The sequence below is a fragment of the Trematomus bernacchii genome, unplaced genomic scaffold, assembly GCF_902827165.1.
Source record: "Trematomus bernacchii unplaced genomic scaffold, fTreBer1.1, whole genome shotgun sequence".
Taxonomy (NCBI): domain Eukaryota; kingdom Metazoa; phylum Chordata; class Actinopteri; order Perciformes; family Nototheniidae; genus Trematomus; species Trematomus bernacchii.
The window spans coordinates 324,974-341,079 of record NW_022987746.1 but is presented as its reverse complement, the minus strand read 5'-3'; the positions used below and the strand labels follow the sequence as shown (position 1 = coordinate 341,079).

The 16,106-nt window shown below is 40.9% G+C and overlaps 1 protein-coding gene across 2 annotated transcripts; it reads left to right on the top strand.

Moving 5' to 3' along the window:
- Nucleotides 1-462: 462 nt before the first annotated feature.
- On the top strand, nucleotides 463-14,872 carry LOC117496442 (N-acetylglucosamine-1-phosphodiester alpha-N-acetylglucosaminidase-like). Of its 2 annotated transcripts, XM_034148110.1 has the most exons (12): nucleotides 463-598; nucleotides 1,857-2,065; nucleotides 3,564-3,831; nucleotides 6,147-6,286; nucleotides 6,966-7,074; nucleotides 8,154-8,282; nucleotides 8,763-8,872; nucleotides 10,153-10,200; nucleotides 10,291-10,419; nucleotides 11,515-11,622; nucleotides 14,019-14,082; nucleotides 14,624-14,872. In XM_034148110.1, exons 1-12 carry the CDS (start codon nucleotides 516-518, stop codon nucleotides 14,796-14,798), a joined length of 1,572 nt encoding a protein of 523 aa, XP_034004001.1. In that variant the 5' UTR covers nucleotides 463-515; the 3' UTR covers nucleotides 14,799-14,872. The 2 variants fall into 2 exon arrangements, with proteins under 2 accessions (XP_034004001.1, XP_034004002.1); XM_034148111.1 differs by lacking the exon at nucleotides 14,624-14,872 and having other exon boundaries at nucleotides 11,515-11,637.
- The last annotated feature ends 1,234 nt before the right edge of the window (nucleotides 14,873-16,106 follow it).

Below are 16,106 nucleotides of genomic sequence, written 5' to 3'. Positions count from 1 at the left end.
CACTGCAGACAGCATGTTGTTGTCCTGGGCAAGACACTTCACCCCAAATTGCTCCTGTGGGGATTGTCCACAGTACTTGAATGTATGTAATTTCCTTTGGATAAAAGTGTCTAACAAATTAAATGTAATGTAATGTTATCTAATAGTAGGATTTACATACAAATCTACGTATTTTTCTCTCTGTCTTTGCTTGCACCATTTATACCAAAGCAAATTCCTCCTATGTGTACTTGTTAAACCTACTCTGATATATTCTTGAATAAAGGGAAGAGAAAAAAAGCTTTTACTTTAGAACAAGGTCTGAGTACTTCTTCCACCTCTGTTTAAATACATTCATGTTTCTAAATTGCTAGATATTCCTTCCACCTATAATGTCCCTGCCTGTCCCCGATGAGGAATGTGGAATCCGTAGATGTTGAACCGGTTCATCGGGACATGACAGGTCTTCACGGTGTGTTTAAATACAGGCGTACAGTCAGTGTGTGTCTGTGGTTTATACACAGAATCCCAAATAGATGGCACCCAGCTGGCGCCAGCGCTGGCTCCTGATGGTGCTGACGGGTCTCCGGGGTTGGCAGCTGGGAGTCACAGAGGCACGGTGAGATGATAGCTACTTTCATTTACTTTAATATAAGTTACGGTACCTCGAACATCATTTTTTTTGCTCTGAGGAATACTTGCACTAATGTCACATTCATGTTTCTGTTGATTGTGTTTTTTGTTTTAAATATATGTATTACCTAGTACTCATTACTCCTCATTACTTAGATGGATACCCCTTTTATCTAGGCCCTTTTTGTATCTTGTTTTATGTATATATGTCAAACTGTGGGACTGCGAGAAACAGTATTTCGAATTTTCTGTATGTATAACACATGTGGAATTCTTGACAATAAAGTTGACTTTGACTTAGACTTTGAAAATGCGAGCATAATTATATTTTTTAAAGTTTTTGTGCTAATATTATTTATAGCTACTTTGATAGAGGAAATGGGAACCGCAGTGCATTCTGGGGCATCGCAGCCATCTTTGAAGGATAGCATAGCGACAGCAGCATCCGTCAACATGTATCAGCGTTTCCCGCTCAGCTGTCAGCGGGTTTCGCATCTAAAATGAATGTGTAGATATGGCAATGAAAATATAAAGTCTTGTGTATGTGTGGAATATAAAAGCCCTCACAAAGAGAAGCTCTATGCAGAAACAGAGGAGCGTTATTTAAGTGAATGAATTAAATCTGTCTGTATGAATTAAGAGAAGAACGGTCACTGTGACTGGTGTCCGTTCTCTCTGCTGTTTGGACCTAGTGTCTAAAGCCTGTTGGTAATTTAAAATATTATTTATCTGGAGGCTCATGTCAAGTTTACACACGGGGGGGTACAGGACCTTCAGATCTACAGGTTTAATGACTATAGAAAACCACCAGACTCAGGGACAGTTTGATCCCACAGGCCATAAGAACACCTGAGCTCTGTAAAGTGCCTCGATAAACATTCATCTGTTTGTCATCTTGCAATCCACTTATTTATATAAATAGTTATCACCACAATAAACCGTATTTAATTTAGTTTTAATTTACATTATTTTATTTCATATTCTGTTCTTGCACATATCATATTCTATTTACATGTATATAGACTTCTTGCACGACTTTTCATTTTGTATTTTATTATATATGTTGCATTGTTGGAGGAGCTCAGGTCAGAAAGATTTCATTGTCATTTCTACACTATAGCTTTGTGCACATGACAATAAAACCTTTGAATCTTGAGAATCATTCGGACAGAGGTCAGACAGCTAATGCTATGCTAACTGAGTGCTAACAAAACGTCTTATCACGCATTCATTTGTCTCCACAGCGTTTCCACAGACATTCTGCTGCCGTACGCTGAGAGCCACGGTCCCTCTCACTCCCATCGCCACGTGAGGGACTGCCAGGCCGTGACCTTTGGCACGAGGACGTTTGAGAGTTGGCCGTCCAGCAGCCACGACACACTCCCAGTGGCCCGGTCCAGCGTGTTCATATCCGACATGCCGGGCGGCGCCGAGAGCTCCCGCTGGGTCTACGGTCAGTGATGGAGGCAGCAGTAAAGCTTTAGGCATCATGGAGCTATTTTTCTGCTTTCTAGGGGCCTTTATGTACTTCCAAATAATAATAATAATAATTAATTTAATTTATATAGCGCTTCACATCTGCCATGACAAATCTTGAAGCGCTTCACAACGAAGGACTCTGATACAATAAAAATAAAAATAAGATAAAAGTCAGAGATAGCGATCAAAATGGCAGTACTCCAGGTGTACCATGATAAAAGTTTATAGGAAGGCCTGCCGAAAGAAGAGGGTCTTAAGGCCGGTTTTGAAGACCTCTGCGGAAGGGGCAGATCTCAGCTGATCTGGGAGGGAGTTCCAGAGGCGCGGGGCGAATGAGCAGAAGGCTCGGCCTCCCATTGTTCGGAGACGTGTGCGGGGGATGTAAAGAACAGGAGCGTGGCTGGAGCGGAGAGAGCGGGTAGATGGGTACGGATGAGGTCACAGAGGTATTCAGGGCTTTGTGAGTGAGGAGCAGAACCTTAAACTGGATCCTGTAGTGGACTGGGAGCCAGTGTAGTTAGGCAAGTATGGGGGTTATGTGTGCGGACTTTTTTGAACCGGTGAGAACTCTGGCTGTACTGTTCTGGACAAGTTGCAGGCGGTTGATGGATTTGGCTGGGAGACCGGAGAGGAGTGCATTGCAATAATCTAGTCTTGAGAAGACGAGTGCATGAACGAGTTTTTTGGTGTCATCAGTTGAGAGTGAGGGCTTCAGTCGGGAAATATTTTTCAGGTGAAAGAAGGAGGTCTTGGTGATATGTTTGATGTGGGCTTGTAAAGACAGAGTGGAGTCAAACCTTACGCCGAGGTTGGTGACAACAGAGGAGAGAGAAATGAGCTGACCATCACACCAAAGTTGATTTCATTTGGTGAGATAGATGGGAATGGGGACATTTTTTATATTTAAGCCGGGGTCTCGTTTTGGGGTTTGGGCATAAAGGCTCTTCAACGCCCCCTATACAAAATTGCAAAAATGGAGCCCCTTGTTGGCGTTTCACATAAAAGTCTGACATTTGGTAGGTATATGAAGCATGGTGAGACGCACAAAAAAGCCTCTTGAAGGTTTATCCGAAAATAAAAGGCAGTCGAATATTTTTGGACAGTTCTCTTTATACATCCATAGTAAAAACATGTGAAATATGAACACTTATTTGCAACATGGTCCCCCCATCTTATAAAAGAACAAGACAGACAGTCAAACAAAACATGTACATAATCAGAAACCTAATCTAAGTATCACAATATAAAAGTAATGTAATCTGATTACTTTCCGTTACTTTGGGATTACCTCAACATCAAACACAAATGCAGTACGTCTACCTGTAATATATATAAGTATTTTATGTAACTCCAAGAGAATACAGTTCATTTTTTTGTATCCTGATTACGTAGTCCCTTTACATGTAATCTGTTACTCCCTAAACCCAGTCACCTGTGACAACAGCTGGTTTGCTCCTATCCTCTGTCTCCAGGTCACATGACGGTGGTCCCCGACCCCCTGAGGCAGCTGTCGGTGTTGGAGCCGGGCGGGCCGGGCGGCTGTGAGGAGAACCCCAGGGTTTCTGTGGAGGAGACGGCGGCGCCTGCAGGGTGTTTGTACGCCCAGAACGCCGGCTTCTTCAACATCACCTCCGACGGGTGTCTGGGCAACGTGGTGAGCGACGGCCGCATGGTGAGGGACAGCGGAGGGGTGCAGAACGCTCAGTTTGGCATCCGGAGGGACGGCACCCTGGTGTTCGGGTAAGACAAGCATTCACCTTAAGCCCATTGATTTATAAAGAGAACTACAGCGTATTATAGTCGAAAAAATCAGCTCTTAAGGTCTTATCCTAACCACTATTCCTTAACCTCTGCGAGAAACGTCACAGAGTTAAGGACTTAGGAAAGATGATAGGAGGACTCATCAGGACTAAGGAAAGATGATAGGAGGACTCATCAGGACTTAGGAAAGATGATAGGAGGACTCATCAGGACTAAGGAAAGATGATAGGAGGACTCATCAGGACTTAGGAAAGATGATAGGAGGACTCATCAGGACTTAGGAAAGATGATAGGAGGACTCATCAGGACTTAGGAAAGATGATAGGAGGACTCATCAGGACTTAGAAAAGATGATAGGAGGACTCATCAGGACTTAGGAAAGATGATAGGAGGACTCATCAGGACATAGGAAAGATGATAGGAGGACTCATCAGGACTTAGGAAAGATGATAGGAGGATCCATCAGGACTAAGGAAAGATGATAGGAGGACTCATCAGGACTTAGGAAAGATGATAGGAGGACTCATCAGGACTAAGGAAAGATGATAGGAGGACTCATCAGGACTTAGGAAAGATGATTGGAGGACTCATCAGGACTAAGGAAAGAGGATAGGAGGACTCATCAGGACTAAGGAAAGAGGATAGGAGGACTCATCAGGACTAAGGAAAGATGAGTATCAAACAGAGCGTCAGACGGCAGAGACAGCTTTGTTTTTACGGAGCTCTGACGTCACGTTGTTGTTGTTTATGTCCACGGCGCCATCTTGTGTACGGCCGTCATGTTCTCGAGATAATTGATGATATAGTACTCGTACTATATCTTTCTGCATACAGTGAATGTTTTTTATACGTCACTGGTGTGAAATGTAACAACACCGATTGCATCTGACATGAGAGAACGATTAAACCCAACTCAGTGTGGAGACACAGACAGGAGCACCGGCTAAATCTATATCGCCATCAGGTTAGCTATATTAAGAATATTTTCACCACTTGCTGTCAGACACCTCTTTCTGTCTACCTCTGCCTCAATCAGTTAGACCAGTTTCTGATTCTATATTTGGTGTTTAAAGGGTTTGTTGGAATCACTGTAATCTGTGCTCATTTTAAAGCCACCAGATTCTATTTGTCGAAAAGCAGAACACAGATGTTGCTGGTTTACCACTTCCTATATAAATATGTTTAAGAGATGGATTCACCAAAGTCTCACGACAATACAAACTAACTAGCAAATCATCAAATTTGTAAACCAGCAACACCTGCAGGTATAATTACTGGGGTTTTTTCAATGGAGTCTGGTGGATGCTCTTCCCCGATAGAAAGGACGGTCTGAGAGACAGGCAAAGCAGCGAATATCTTCTAAATATAGCGTAGACTTGCACTAATGCACATTCTCAAGATATTGAAGTGACTGTGTTATATCAATCTTGGACCTAGTCATAGTAACTAGGTATGTTATTAAGTTACAGTTTCAATAGAATCGTCTCTTTGCTAATTATTACGTCAAGTGAGCTGACGCCAAGCTCAGAGGAAATGCAAAGGGGCTACATTTAGATATAATACAGTTAAGTGTTAGTTAATGTAAGAAATGTATGTGCGCTCATGTGCAGACGTATATATAGTTTGTTAATTGGATAATTCATATCCTGCAAGACTCCTAAAGAAGTCATGAGATGATGACCTTTCGACATCTGGAACATGTCCAAGTTTAGGAGAACTGACAATGTGTGTGCGTTAAAAATGTTTAGGGAACATGTTCGTGTGTCATTTAGGAAACCTATATCTCCCCTGTGTTTTCTTGTGTTCGTGGGAGCATTTCTGCGATTGGTTGCTGTTGAAGCAAGGTAATGTTTCCCCATTGTTGTTTGGTGGTGCGCAACTAAATAATAATGATTAATCTCAACTATTTCTGTGTTTGTGTTTCATTGATTCCTCTCTGTTTCATTCTTTCCTGTTGTGAGTACTAGATCGCCACAACAACTGTTATTTTGTATATATTGATTGTTGTGTTTTTAATTAGGCCTTAATGTTTGCACATGTAAAATGTGTCTTTGATTGTGTATATGTAGGATATACATATTTGCACAAATATTTGTATATATATTTGTTTTTATATTCGGGATTGTGGGAAGCTGTATTTCGATCTCTCCGTCTGTACACACAAACTGAAGGATTGACAATGAAGTTGACTTTGACTTGACTTGACTTTGAGACTGATGTAGGGCGTGCCTGCGGCGTGTAGGTAATTATCAGACTATTAACGTCACACAAATTCTAACTATGCATCTCTCCAGGTATCTGTCTCAGGAGGACGTTCTGGACCAGTCCAACCCGTTTGAGCAGCTGGTCAGCGGGGTGGTGTGGCTCCTGAGGAACGGAGAGGTTTACATCAACCAGAGTCTGAAGGCCGAGTGCGACAAGATAGTCGATATGGGTAAAAGCAGAAGAAAAGCATCCGCTAAAAGACACAGCATTTTTTTTAAATCCTCAAAGCTCGGAGCCTTTTTTGTAGCAACTTGTCTGCAAGGGAAAGACACTCACACAAATATCAGATATTTTCAATTTGGCCATCCCTTAGAGACAAAAAAAACACACATTTCACACCTTGGTTTCAGCAATCACACCCATTAAGAGATAATAAAAAACACAGAACAATATGCTGCTAACAACATTTAGTTTTCAATTTGTCCATTCATTTTTACATCGATTAAATTACTTTTGGTCCTGATCCATCTTTATAAAAACCTGTCTGAAAATCAGCTGATCAGATTTTGGTCACTTTGTGATGTCACAATGTTTTTTTGGGTTGCGCAACTATTAGCCAATCACCAACCAAGGTAACCCCCCCCACCCCCCCCCTCATCACCTGAATCTCCTCCTAGAGCACCATTGAGTTCTTTGTAACTAAATCTCTTTGGAAACAGGGCTGAAACAGAGGGGATTATGGGTAATGCTGCAATGATCTGTTTGGTGTTTCAGACAATCAGAGATATGGACTTGGAAAAAAGTGCAATAGGGGACCTTTCATTTCTAGAATCATTATTTGGATAACGGTGGTCATCTATTGCAGTTTTTAACCTAATGAAAAATGGTTGTGTTTTATATTCTGACAGAGCTGTTTCGTGATTTTGTGGACGTGCGCTCAGGGAGGACAGCAGTCGGACACGACGTCAACGGAAATGTGGTCATGTTTCACGTGGACGGACAGACCCACAAAAGAGGGTAACTCTTATTCACATCGATCCCGTTTGAATCAAACCGGAGTCTAGTAAAAGCCTAAAGCCAGGGCTAGAATGTAATCAAGTACATTTGGAAGTCATGCATTCAAAATGTTCCTCAAATAAAAGTAGAAAAGTATTATCATCAAAATATAGTGAAAGTAGAGACAGTAAAAGTAGTGATTGTGCAGATTGGTCCATTTCAGAATAATATATATGATATGTTTTATAATGATTGATCATGAAAGTGTTCTCAAAGCTGGTAAAGGTGCAGCTAGTCTGAATGACTTTGTATACTGCAGGGTAGCTTGTGGATTTACTCCAGGTGGAACTAAAGTCTGATTTAACACTTGATTAGATTTCACATCATTCATCCACATCTGTAAAGTAACTAAAGGTATTAAATACATGTAGTGGAGTAAAAGTACACCATGTACCTCTGAACTGTAGTGGAGTAGAAGAACACAGTAGCATAACAAGGAAATACTCAAGTAAAGTACAAGTACCTTTAGATTGTACTTAAAGTGGACCTATCATGCTATATTTGAATAATATAGTGTAGGACCATACCTATATAAGGCATATTTATACTTTTTTTTTTCAAAATACCAAACAGATCATGCATTTTAGCCATGCCTCATTTCGTTCAATTTGAAAAATGTTAGCTCTGTTTTTGCAAGGGCAGATTCTGTGAGCACAGCACCATCTACTGGCCTGGCATATGTACTACATCGTCTCCAGCGCTTTCGAACGGCAATGGCCGCGGCTGTCTCCTCCTGATTGGTGGAGTTGGCCCAATAGCCGTAGTGCCACCATCCTGACGTCAGGACAGTGTTCAAATCTGGATCAGTTTTTATCAGATCCGTTGCAGCCCCTTTTTTAGAGATTTGGGTATGGAGGAAAATAGAGAGGGTTGTGTTTTCTGACACTTGGTGAGTTCCCTGGAACACCAGGGACACATATTCATGTATAAAAGACGTGGAAAAGTGCATTTTGCATGATAGGTCCCCTTTAAGTAGTAAATGTACTTAGTTACTGTACACCTCTGATCATAGCTCTTGTGTGTTTGATGATGTTTGGCAGTATGAGTCTCTGGGAGGTGGCAGACTTCCTGAAGAATAACGGGGTGATCAACGCCATCAATCTGGACGGAGGAGGGTCTTCCAGCTTTGTGATCAACGGCACGTTGGCCAGCTACCCTACGGACACATGGTGAGAAGTGCTTATGAACGTGACTCAGACCTTGGACCTAAATGCACGACTCCAGACAAAGTTCGAAAGTACAACAAAAGTACAACAAAAATCTCTCATGTAGAGGCAGAACGTAGCAAAAGCAAACTGCAAAAACAAGGAACTAAAAAAATTGATTATGGAATATAACAACAAAGATTCTTGGTTTCAAACACTGGCTCTCTTGACGACACAAGACAAAATGGCGCATGACAAAGGGAGACGATTTATACAAGAGGTAATGGGACACAGTCAATCTAGGGAGGGGCTGAAAGGCGGGAAAACACACAACGGCAGGAACGAGAGGGAAAGGTGAGTACAAAATAAAACAGGAAGTGCAGGGACAGACGGTGCATGAGTGACTGTAACTTAACAAGGGAACAATTGCAAAAACCAAGCACCTCATACACATCAGATTTAAAAACAGAAAGAGGTTTAAAGGTGTTTTTGTCCCCCCCTCAGTAAGCCTGGAAGCAGGTGGCGCTGTGCTCGTCACGTCTCCACCGTGCTGTGTGTTCACCGGCGGCGCTGCCAGCCTGCAGACTGCAGCGGACACGGGGTCTGCACCGCCAGTAAGACATACACACACGCGCACACGCACACGCACACGCACACGCACACGCACACGCACACGCACACGCACACACACACACACACACACACACACACACACAGGAGGAGGCTAAAGGGAACGGGAATGTGACGTCATCAACGGCAAGTCGTCCATATTTAGAGGAGACCTGTTAACTTACAGCGAGAGGGGGGTTATTCACTTTAAACATTTAAACATGGGGGGCAGGGTCTGTGATAGAAGTACTTAGATCTGGTACTTGAGTAAAAGTAGAAGAGCTAGGCTGATCTAAACTCTGATCTGAAGTCTGATCTGAAGTCTGATCTAAACTCTGATCTGAAGTCTGATCTGAAGTCTGATCTGAAGTCTGATCTAAACTCTGATCTGAAGTCTGATCTGAAGTCTGATCTGAAGTCTGATCTGAAGTCTGATCTGAAGTCTGATCTAAACTCTGATCTGAAGTCTGATCTAAACTCTGATCTGAAGTCTGATCTGAAGTCTGATCTGAAGTCTGATCTGAAGTCTGATCTAAACTCTGATCTGAAGTCTGATCTGAAGTCTGATCTGAAGTCTGATCTAAACTCTGATCTGAAGTCTGATCTGAAGTCTGATCTGAAGTCTGATCTGAAGTCTGATCTGAAGTCTGATCTAAACTCTGATCTGAAGTCTGATCCGAAGTCTGATCTAAAGTCTGATCTAAACTCTGATCTAAACTCTGATCTGAAGTCTGATCTGAAGTCTGATCTAAACTCTGATCTGAAGTCTGATCCGAAGTCTGATCTAAAGTCTGATCTAAACTCTGATCTGAAGTCTGATCTGAAGTCTGATCTAAACTCTGATCTGAAGTCTGATCTGAAGTCTGATCTGAACTCTGATCTGAAGTCTGATCTGAAGTCTGATCTAAACTCTGATCTAAAGTCTGATCTGAAGTCTGATCTGAAGTCTGATCTAAACTCTGATCTGAAGTCTGATCTAAACTCTGATCTAAACTCTGATCTAAACTCTGATCTAAACTCTGATCTAAACTCTGATCTGAAGTCTGATCTAAACTCTGATCTGAAGTCTGATCTAAAGTCTGATCTGAAGTCTGATCTGAAGTCTGATCTAAAGTCTGATCTAAACTCTGATCTGAAGTCTGATCTAAACTCTGATCTAAACTCTGATCTGAAGTCTGATCTAAACTCTGATCTAAACTCTGATCTGAAGTCTGATCTAAACTCTGATCTGAACTCTGATCTGAAGTCTGATCTGAAGTCTGATCTGAAGTCTCCTGAGTTGCAGGCGGCTGTCTTTGTGCTGCTGGATGGAGAGGAGAGCGCTGCACTGAACGTAATCACAACCCTCACATTTTATTTCATAATTACCACTAACGATGTGCTTCATTAGCAGTTGTTAATTCGCCGTTTCTCCTTGGCATAGCATGCCTCCCAGGTTACTATGGCGACGGCTGCAGACACACCTGCACGTGCTTTAATGGAGCTTTCTGTAACCACGACAACGGACGCTGCACCTGTCCCCCTGGTTTCTACGGCAACTTCTGCGAAAAAGGTAGGACCAGAGTAACGGGATTACGTGTAACGGGATTACGTGTAATACGTAATCACGATACAAGAAAAGTAACTGTGTTCCCTTAATGTTACATTAAAAACATAATGTAATCAGATTACTTGCAGGATTACAGTTTATCAATAAAGATCAACATATATTATTATTATTATTATTATTATTATATATATATTCTTTGTTTAAATAAATTGTTTTAATGCAGTTCGCTGGACGCCTGATCTATTAAAAATGAAATACTGTTTGCTTTTAATTAATATATTGAACTAAAACCCCTTTGTGTAACCTCTACTCTTCTGTATGTCCAGCCTAAAGAGGACACATTTCTGATCCTAAATATCTTCTTTTCTAAAATCACAGTGTTCTGTTATTTTACGTAATACACTTAAAAACATTGTATAGATATGTTTTTTCTCTTGTATTTATTTGCATTGCGTTTGATGTTGAGGTAATCCAAAAGTAATGGAAAGTAATCAGATTACATTACTTATTGTAATTTGTGATACTTAGATCAGGTTTCTGATTTTGTACATGTTTTGTGTGACTGTCTGTCCTGTTCTTTTATCAAATTGGGGACCATGTTGCAAATAAGTGTTCATATTCCACATGTTTTCACCATGGATGTTTAAAGAGAGCTGTGCAAAATACGGCCAAAATTGCCAATAAAATCCTAATCTTCCAACTGCCTTGTGTTTTAGGATATGCCGTCAAGAGGCTTTTTTGTGCGTCTCCCCATGCTTCATATACCTACCAAAAAACATCTCATTGTTATTTCTTTTATCTTTTATCTTTTAGCATTGTGTCTGATGTTGAGGTAATCCAAAAGTAACGGAAAGTAATCAGGCTACTTTTATATTCTGATACTCAGATTCTTTTTTACAGGTAACTATGATTACATTTTTAAATGAACCCTCCTAACCCTGGGTAGGACAGGTATAAAATATACGTATAAACATTTGTTTGGATTTAGAGCATAATGTTTTTTTATTGTATTTAATCACAGGTCTTCTATTGTGAAAGTGTTCAGGGCTGATAAGGTTTTTTTTATTTTTTATTAACTTAAACACATGTCTCCGTCAGTTTGCCCTGCAGGTTTTTATGGTCTGTCCTGTGCTGAGGAGTGTGCGTGTGAAGACCCGTGTGCATGTGACCCGCAGACAGGAAGCTGCAACAGCACGTCCAACAGAGGTACGTCCAACTGAGGTACTAATACCAGTGGTACGTCCAACTGAGGTACTAATACCAGTGGTACTAATACCAGTGGTACGTCCAACTGAGGTACTAATACCAGAGGTACTAATACCAGTGGTACGTCCAACTGAGGTACTAATACCAGAGGTACTAATACCAGAGGTACATCCAACTGAGGTACTAATACCAGTGGTACGTCCAACTGAGGTACTAATACCAGAGGTACTAATACCAGAGGTACTAATACCAGAGGTACGTCCAACTGAGGTACTAATACCAGAGGTACTAATACCAGAGGTACTAATACCAGAGGTACGTCCAACTGAGGTACTAATACCAGAGGTACTAATACCAGAGGTACTAATACCACGTTTTATGATAGAAATGTATAGTAGGGTCCCCAGCACATATAAACTGCCGGATGCTAACCTGCAGAGGTTGGGACATTTGAACAATTAGCATAAGTTGTGTTTATTAGCATATGCAGACAATAGTTAATAAATGGCTTGGCCGATTTGGACAGTTTTGGAGTGGTTTTCGAGGTGATTTAGGATCTTGAATGCATTTCTGAAATGTTCAGGATCAGAAATGGCAGTTTTAACCAGAAAGTGATCATATCTGTACTCTGTGTGACTCTCTTTGACTACCATGAGTAGTGTTGGACATTGGATATAGAGAGCACAAGATGAACATTATTATCTCTGCTGTGGACATTTTGCTTTCAATTAAATAACTGGTGCCTTGCTCAAGGGTACCACGGCAGGGCCCAGGAGGTGAACTGGGGTTGCGTTCGAATACTCCAAAAAAACAGCTCCTAAGTTCTAACCCTATCGTCTATTCCTTGACCTCGGAGTGAAACGTCACGGGGTTAAGGGATAGTGGATAGGAGAATTCAAAAGGATTTAGGAGAAGAGACTGCGGCACTTTAGAGAATCCGACTGCACTTTCACTATCCGACGTGTTTATGATGCGCCAGCAGAGGTCATGAATGTGCGCCTGCTGCTGTGGGGAAACTATGGAAACTACAGTTTTCTATACAGCGGACTACAACATGGATGTTTAATAAGAACGAGGGACTACTGTAAACTCATCTAGAGACTCTGCACCGTGCTCTGATGCTGTTGTTTTATGCTTTATGAACGGGGACAACAGAGAAACATATTCTTCATGACCAAAGTTGGAATTGAAATAAAAAAGGAAAGTGAAACTTATGCTCTTCACCCTCTCCCTCCGGTCCACATTAATACAAATGATCCCAATACATATGATTGTATGAAAAGATCTTAAAATCAATACAAATGTATTTATTATAAACGTTAGTCCTGAACATCTATCACTGTGTATATCACCATTCAAACATCTTTTAAAAGTTGAACAAACCCCACACAGCTCAGTAAAGACTGTGAAATGTTGACTTTATTTGATCATTTCAGTAAAAACTAACGTTCATATTTCTCTTTTTGATTATAATACTGATGAACGTTCAAAACAAAGCACTTTGGCAACTTACCACATACGTTTTAAAATGCTTAATAAGCACCGTAACTTTCATGATATCATTTCTCGTTCATAATCGGTTGTTTCCGTGAACGGCCGACTGTTGTGTGACGGCAAATGCTGCGGCTGCAAGGCATTGTGGGGCAGCATTTTCTCCTCTCCTTTCGGTTAGGGAGGTCCAGTGGTTCCTAAGCTAAAGGAGGTTATAAAGGAAGTTTGAAACCTCCTTTCCTTTCATTTAGAGAATTGGAACGGCACTTATCATGGCTGCCACTGAGGGACTTCCGGGTCATTTCACTCCGTTAGGAAGGTTCCTAAGCTAAATGGACTATTCGAATGCAACCTGGGACTTCTCCAAGTAGCAGTCCACACTCCATATTTTAGGTCTGTTTGGGGACTTGAACTGGCGACCCTACGGCTCCCAGACCAAGCCCCTACTAACTGAGCCACTGCCGGATGATCCAGAGTCCCCTAAATCTTCCAAAATGTATCTAAATCAGCCCAAAGAGAGAACAGAAATGGCCACTTTCTGGTTAAAACTGCCATGTTAGATCCGGAAAATGTCAGAAATGTACTAAACATCCTCAATAACCCCCAAAACCACTCCAGAATTGTCCAAATCGGCCAATGGATATACAAGATCAGCACCACAGTATTATCTTATACTTTATCCAGCTAGAAAAAACCCTGTTATAGGTACTTAACTTATATCTCTGATGTTTAAAAAATGGTTTCAGTGCAATCTATTCTACTGTTATCCCATGTTTTCTATTTGTTCTATTATGTTGTCATGTCTCCCGTTGGCTGTTGCTTCTGACCAACAGTGCCTCTCTGTGCCTCTCTGTGTATCTCACCTTGATATTACTCTCACTAGTGCCGTTCTTATTCCTCCACAGCGGTTCAGTGTTTGGGGAGGAGGCGACAGAAGGAGGCGTACAGACACGAACCCTATCTAACAGAGTGAGTGCCCTTCTGTCCTTTCTTAGGGGAAATGTTGTCATTTGAGGAAGACTTTTCTTTCAGATTTTGCAATTCAGATGTTAATTTTTGGGGAGATGTTGTCATTTGGAGGCAGATGATTTTTGGGACATGCTTTAGATGACATATTTGTTTGTTTTTAGATATTGTGATTTGGAGGAAAGTGGGTGGGAGATTTTGTCATTACGATGTCGATTTATTTTTATTTTCTGGAGAATTTGAGATTGTATTTAGATCTGGTTATTTGGTTGGAGATTTATTTTAGATTTTATAGTTTGGATTCAGAAGTTTTTTGTAGATTTTGATGTTTGGGTGGAGATTTTCTTTGGATTTTGTACCTTGAATGGAAATGTATTTAAATTGTTGGTCATTTGAATGTAGATTTTCTTTAAATTGTGTTGTTTGGGTGGAGATTTTTGGTCTTTAGGTTTGTAAAACAGCAAGTAGTATGCAGCCGTTACACTGTTCCTAATCCCGTCCACATGCTGTTGAGAGTACTTCGTAAAGCTCCCTCTCTGTGCAGACAAACATGGCTGATCATCACGCTGACGCTGGCCTCTCTGCTGCTGATCCGACTGCTGGCTCACTTCCTGCGGGCGACACGCAGATGGCTTCTCTTCGGTTTTTCCTACACACAAGTTCCTCTGAGCGACGTGAAGGGAGAGGCACTGACGTACAGCTTTCTGCAGCTTCACTGACAAACACACTCACATATCTGAGCCCAGCAAACCAGAGAGGGCAAAAGTACACACATCCTTTACTCAAGTAGAAGTACAGATACTGGTGTTTAAAAAATACTCTGGTAAAAGTAGAAGTACTGACTAAACTTCTTTACTCAAGTAAAAGTAAAGAGGGCTTTGAAATGTACTTCAGTAAAAAGTACCCATAACTAGCAGCTGTTTTAAAGAGTACCTGACCTCCCTTTATATTAATAGAACAATAATGTCATTGTTAGCTAATGAATGTTTCCATGCTGAACAACGGCAACATGACAACGTTTTCATTGGTCCCTCTTCTTTAGAGAAGACCAGGAAATGATGGATACACGGATCGTGTTCAAATCAATAGGCACGCAATGACTCTAAATAATAATGATCACGCCACCAAACACACATTCAAACTAAAGGAACCAGCCTGTTTGGGAAATGAGAGAAGTAGAAAGTACAGGTATTTGAGTTCAACATGTAAGAAGTAGAAAGTACAGGTATTTGTGTTCAACATGTAAGAAGTAGAAAGTACAGGTATTTGTGTTCAAAATGTAAGAAGTAGAAAGTACAGGTATTTGTGTTCAACATGTAAGAAGTAGAAAGTACAGGTATTTGTGTTCAACATGTAAGAAGTAGAAAGTACAGGTATTTGTGTTCAAAATGTAAGAAGTAGAAAGTTCAGGTATTTGTGTTCAACATGTAAGAAGTAGAAAGTACAGGTATTTGGGTTCAACATGTAAGAAGTAGAAAGTACAGGTATTTGGGTTCAAAATGTAAGAAGTAGAAAGTTCAGGTATTTGTGTTCAACATGCAAGAAGTAGAAAGTTCAGGTATTTGTGTTCAAAATGTAAGAAGTAGAAAGTACAGGTATTTGTGTTCAAAATGTAAGAAGTCAAAGTAAAAAGTCGTCAGAAAAATAAGTAGTGGAGTAAAGAACTGATACCAGAAACATGTACTTAAGTACGGTAACGAAGGCCATGAGAATATTAAACACCTGAACTTGAAACAACATCATAACATTAATCTAGCTGCTACTTAGGAATTATTTATCTGTGTTTATGCCCTTGTAAAACATTGCACAGCGACCGTCAACAGAGGATCTATCCAGGAGCTGAGGAGAGAACATGATGTTTAGATAAAGACTGATAGATGTTATTATTCAAAGTGTTTATTCTGGCCTCACTGCACTGGCTTCCAATTCGGTTCCGAATTGATTTTAAAATCCTTTTATTTGTTTTTAAAGCACTAAATGGGCTGGCTCCGGCCTATATAGCTGAACTCCTCCAGCGCTACACCCCA